The sequence below is a fragment of the Arachis stenosperma genome, chromosome 9, assembly GCF_014773155.1.
Source record: "Arachis stenosperma cultivar V10309 chromosome 9, arast.V10309.gnm1.PFL2, whole genome shotgun sequence".
NCBI lineage: Eukaryota > Viridiplantae > Streptophyta > Magnoliopsida > Fabales > Fabaceae > Arachis > Arachis stenosperma.
Window position 1 is genome coordinate 71,783,583 of NC_080385.1, and position 6,000 is coordinate 71,789,582.

At 40.6% G+C, this 6,000-nt stretch overlaps 1 protein-coding gene across 1 annotated transcript; it reads right to left on the reverse strand.

Moving 5' to 3' along the window:
- Positions 1–623: 623 nt before the first annotated feature.
- On the reverse strand, positions 624–1,355 carry LOC130949598 (uncharacterized). The gene has a single exon (XM_057878272.1). The coding sequence runs from the start codon at positions 1,353–1,355 to the stop codon at positions 624–626; it is 732 nt and encodes a 243-aa protein (XP_057734255.1).
- Between the last annotated feature and the right edge of the window lie 4,645 nt (positions 1,356–6,000).

A 6,000-nucleotide genomic window follows, 5' to 3' on the forward strand; every position in this document is an offset into this window, starting at 1 on the left:
ATGTATTTCAAAACAGTGTATGCATTTGTTAAGGATGTCCAGAAAAGTTCAAAATCATGCTTGAGTGATCATACTTTATTGAATTCGAAAAAAAAAACAATCAGGAATCATAAAGCATGGGTTGCCTCCCATGAAGCGCTCTTTTATCATCATTAGCTTGACATTAACTCTCTCTTTTAAGGTGGTTGATGACTGTAATGCCTCAACTTATCCCCTCTGATTGTGAGCTTCTTCTTTGTCCCTTGGTGCTCTATTTCAGCATGCTCTAGTGACAGTATTTTGCTCACAGTATAGTAGTCATCAGTCTGTTGACTTGCTCCCAGTTGTTGATATGCCAATTGTACTTTGTCACCTTTGGAAAGCCCTTCTGTTGGAATTTTTTTTTTCTTCCATCCCTTTTTGATTCTGTTTTTGTTTTTCTTCCCTATTTTTGTTGACCCTTCTTCTTTGACAACATGTTTCCTTTTGAGATTTCTTTTCTTAGTTGCCAACACTCCAATATCCTCTTGAACTTCTTCTTTGACAACAGTCCCTTTCTCTTTTTGACCTGCTGTATCATTTGTCTCTTGCTTGGGAAGGCCGTTGTTGTTTATCTTGTTGGTTCCACCCTTCCATTGCAGATTTTATTTGTCAGTTTCTGTACCATCCTTCTTTTCCTTATTGAACTGCATTTCAGGCAATACACTCAGGGTGACACTTTCATCATGCATTCTGAGGGTTAATTTTCCTTGTTCTACGTCTATAATGGCTCTAGCAGTGGCCAAGAATGGCCTTCCCAGTATAATGGAGTCACCTTCATCCTGATCTGAATCTAGGATCACAAAATCTGCAGGGAAGATGAATCTGTCTACCTTGGCTAGAAGGTTCTCAATCGCACCTCTGGGACATATCACTGACTTGTCCACCAACTCTAGGGACATTTGTACTGGTTTCACCTCTTTTATGCACAGCTTTTTCACTTGAGAGGAAGACATTAGATTGACACTAGCTCCTAAGTCACACATCGCCTTGTTGATGGTCATACTACCAATGGCGCAGGGTAGAAAGAAACTTCCAGGGTCTTCGAGTTTAGGAGGAAGTCCCTTCTGGATTAGTGCCCTACATTCCTCAGTAAGCAGCATAGTTTCATTAACTTGCCAACTCCTCTTCATGTTGATAATTTCTTTCAAGAATTTTGCATAGAGGGGCATTTGCTCAAGTGCTTCAGCCAATGGAATATTGATCTCTAACTTCTTGAAGACTTCAAGAAATTTTGGAAAGTGTTGGTCCTTAGTCTCCTTGTTGAACCTTTGAGGATATGGCAAAGGTGGTGTGAAGTTCACTCCCTGCCTTTGTTCCTTCATTGACTCTCCCATTGCTTCCTTCTCTTTTCTTAATTTTGGTGCCGGGTCTCCCTTTTCTTGAGGCTAATTCTGAGGCTGCTTGCTTGCTGTTATATCTTCCTCGTTGGCTGTCTCTTCTTCAGCTTGTTTCTCGTCACTTTCCTTTGGCTTCTTAGTAGCTTCTTCATTTTTCACTAGGATTTTTCCACTCCTTAGCTGTATTGCCTTGCACTCCTCTTTTAGATTAGGGATGGTGTCACTTGGTAGTGAGCTTGATGGTCTCTCAATTGAAATTTGCTTTGAGATTTGCCCAATCTGCCTCTCTAGGTTCTTCATGGAGGCTTTTTGGTTCTTTATGGTCAACTCTTGGTTCTTCATCATCTTTTCCATGAGCATTTCCAGATTAGTGATTCTCTGAGAGTCTTGTGAGATTGGTTGATTATGGGGTGTTGATGATTGATGGTAAGTATTCTGATTGGAGGCTTGGTTGTTGGATGGATGAAGGTTAGAGTTGGGGTAAGTGTTTTGTGGTTTTCTGTTTGTGTTCTGGTTAGTATTCGGCTGGTTGTTGTGGTTTGTGTTTTTCCAATTGTTTTGAGTTGAGTTCCTTTGCCATGGCTGTTGAGTTTGATTGTGGTTGTCTCCCCATCTAAGGTTGGGATGGTTTTTCCAAGAGGGATTGTAAGTATCACCATAGACTTCATTTGATCCAGAATTCTGATTGTGCATATACTGGACTTGTTCTTGCTGTTGCTCCTCTTGAATTTCTTCATTTTGTCCCCAAACGGTTGATGGTTGGCTTGTGTTGACTGCTGTAACTTGGATATTGTCAATCCTCTTGGCCATTTGCTCAAATTGTTGTTGAATTTGCTGTTGCATCATTTTGTTTTGAGCTAGGATTGAATCCACTCCTTCCAACTCCATCACTCCTTTCCTTTGTGATGGTTGACGTTGCCTTTAGTGAGCAAAGAAGTACTGGTTGTTGGCCACCATATCAATAAGATTCTGGGCTTCCTCTGTAGTTTTCATGAGTTGCAAAGAGCCTCCAGCTGAGTGATCCAATGCTTCCTGGGATTTCAATGTTAAGCCTTCATAAAAATTCTGCAACTTATCCCATTCAGAGAACATTTCAGGGGGACACTTCTTGATCAGAGCCTTGTATCTCTCCCGTGCCTCATAGATGGGTTCAGCCTCCATTTGTGTGAATGTTTGTACCTCAGTCTTCAACCTAATGACCCTTTGAGGTGGGTAAAATTTGGCAAGGAACTTGGTTACTAAATCATCCCAATTGTTGATGCTGTCTCTTGGGAAGGATTCCAACCATTGAGTGGCTTTGTCTCTGAGAGAAAATGGAAAGAGCAGTAGCTTGTAGCTGTTAGGAGGCACACCATTGGTCTTGACCGTATTACAGATTCTCAAGAAGGTTGACAAGTGTTGGTTGGGGTCTTCAAGTGGTCCTCCTCCATAAGAGCAATTATTTTGAACTAGAGTGATAAGTTGTGGCTTTAGTTCAAAATTATTTGCATTGACATTTGGAGTTAAGATGCTGCTTCCACAATGTCTAGGATTTGCAAAAGTATAGGAAGCCAAAACTCTCCTCTGTGGTGGATTGTTGTTGTTATTGGCTGCTCCTTCTGGTGGATTGGTTAAATGTTCCTCCATGTCTTGAAATTTTTCTTCTGACTCCTCCTCCCCAACAATGTTTTTTCCTCTTTCAGCTCTCCTTATTCACCTGAGAGTTCATTTGTCTTGCTCTTGAAAGGTGGGTATGGTTCTTCTTGTATCGGACATACAAGCAAACCACAAGAAACACACAAAAACCAGTGATATTTCAATCTATTTCTAGAATGAAATTTGAGTTAGCTTAAGCAAAAATTCAAACAGTTAGTGGGTTAGTCAAAAATTAAAGAAACGGAAAAGAGAAAGTGCTTGATCTAGACCTACACTTCACTTTATAATTGTCAATCTAATTCAATCCCCGGCAACGGCGCCAAAAACTTGATGTATGGAAAGCGATCCAACACAAAACTCACCGGCAAGTGTACCGGGTCGCATCAAGTAATATAACTCACATGAGTGAGGTTGATCCCACAGGGACTGAAGGATTGAGCAATTTTAGCTTAATGAGTGATTTAGTCAAGCGAATCAAGTGTTGGTTGAGTTGTTTGCAATTGACAGAAATTTAAATTGCTTGAAATGTAAAGGGAGAGGGGAGAATTGCAGTAAATTAAATAACAGGAAAGTAAAAGAAGCTGAAGCTTAAAATGCAAGTAATATAAAGTGCAAAAACTTAGATTGCAAGAAATGTAAATGGCTGAAACTTAAAGTGCAAGAAATGTAAATTGCTTGAATCATAAAAGTGATTGAGAATTGGGATTGCAGAATTTAAACAAGCAAAGGTAAATTGCAACAAACGGAAAAGTAGAAGATGAATTGAATTGAAGTGGGTCTCAAACAGAAGAGTGAAATGCCTTGGAGAATTTAAAACAGAGAAGCAGTGCTTAATTTGCAGCAAATTGAAAGTGGTTGAAGATCTCAGGAGTGGGAGAGACTAGATAACAAGTCTAGTTCTCAAATCCTTCCTTGATCCAACAAGAACAGTTGCAAAAGAAAATAAAGGTAAGCAAGTTGCAGAAAGAGTAGAAGAAGAAGCAATGAACCGAAAGTATAATTCAATTTTGCAGAAAATTAAAGAAGAGATCTCAAGGTGAGATTGAAACAGAAGTTCTTCAATTCTTCACCCAAGATCCAAGGCAATGAAAGTAGAGAGTGCTCAAGCAAGAACAAGGAAGAAGAGAGATCAATTCTCCTCCCCAATTCTCTAAGATCTAAATTCCAAAGTAAAAGCTCCAAATTAAAATGCAAAATTCAAAGTAAAGTCTAGAGGTTCCAAAGTAAAAAAAAGGTCCTAATTACATCAAACTAGCTCCTATTTATACACTTTATATTCTTGGATTTTGGGATTTGGATGGGCTTTTGATTTGGTGAAGAAATGAATTAAGTTGGATTTTTAATTGAATTTCAGCCCAAGTTGAGATGTGCTCCCAGGAGGATGCTCAGCTCACAAGTTGAGCTGAGCATTGAGGCCTTGTGTGTATTTGCCTTGTACCATGCCAAGCATCAGGGGAATGCTCAGCTCACAAGTTGAGCTGAGCATTGGTGCCTTGGTGCCAATTTGGTGCGCGTCTTATGCTGCTGGCCCGTGTCTTGGTGCGCGCACCACTCCTCTGGCCGTGCCGAGATGCTTGCGTGATGCCCATGAAGTAGCGCTCTGCTCACTAAGTGAGCTGAGCATTGGCTCTTCCAAGGGAAGGTCCTTGGTTCGAAACTCATGGGAAGCATGCGCTGAAGCTTTTCCTTGGTTTTCTTGTGGTGCCTTGCTTCCTTGCTTCCTCAAGGTGTGGGGTTCGAACCTTGGGGAATGCATTTTGGCCATTTTTGGCTTATTTTCCTTATGAGTAGCGCCTCCCTCATCCCCCTTGGTCATGGGTTCAAGTCTTGGGGCATGCACTTGCAACTTGTTTTCTTTGAATTATTCCTCAATGCTTTCGACAATGCTCACTTGGTGAGCTGAGCATTGTTTTTCTTTTCCTTGTTTCTTGGCTTCCTATTGTGCTCAGCTCACAAAGTGAGCAGAGCATTGTGCCTTGGTCCCATGGGAGTGAGTGTAGTGCTCACTTAGTGAGCATTGTACTCTTGGAGTGAGCTTCAAGGTTTCATGCGCCACACTTCCTCCTTTCTTTGCCACACTTTTTCTTCCTTGAGCCACACTTTTTAGGCCACGTTTTCTTCTTTTCTTCTTTTCTTCACCTACAATTAATCAAAACAACCAATCAAAGTATCACCAAATTCACAAGGTTTTATAAATCATTAAAATGCAATTAAATTTAGCCTAAACCTCATGATTTAGCATCAATTAAATGGTGGTTGTTTGATTCAAAGAAACCATGCATTTCCATTCCAAATCACTTACTTAAAATGCAAGAAAGTGCATAAAACCTAATGAAAACAAAGAAAAAGACTAGTGAAACTAGGCTTAGATGACTTGTCATCACCTCCAGATCAGGCTGAACATCTTTAAAGATGTCCTCTAGCTCTGATTCGAGACTCTCAGTTATATTGATCTCTCTTACCAGAGAGTTAATAATATCAACACTTATGCAGTCATTTGGGGTGTCTGGATGTTGCATGGCTTTGACAACATTCAACTTGAACTCCTCATCATTGACTCTCAGGGTTACTTCCCCTTTTTGGACGTCAATGAGGGTTCGGCCAGTTGCTAGGAAAGGTCTTCCTAGAATGAGAGTTGCACTCTTGTGCTCCTCCATTTCCAGCACCACAAAGTCAGTGGAAAAGGCAAATGGCCCAACCTTGACAATCATGTCTTCAATCATGCCTGATGGGTATTTAATGGAGCCATCGGCAAGTTGAAGACATATCCAGGTTGGTTTGACTTCTTCAGTCAAACCAAGCTTTGTGATAATAGATGCAGGTATTAGGTTGATACTTGCCCCAAGATCACATAGAGCTTGCTTGGTACAATTACCCTCTAATGTGCATGGTATCATAAAGCTCCCGGGGTCTTTAAGCTTCTCAGGTAAGCTTTTCAGAATGACTGAACTGCATTCTTCAGTTAGGTAAACTTTTTCAGTTTCTCTCCAATCCTTCTTATGACTTA

What these genes read in the sequence shown, in the direction of transcription:
- LOC130949598 (XM_057878272.1), bottom strand. Translation starts at nt 1,355, where the DNA reads ATGGGAGAGTCAATGAAGGAACAAAGGCAGGGAGTGAACTTCACACCA.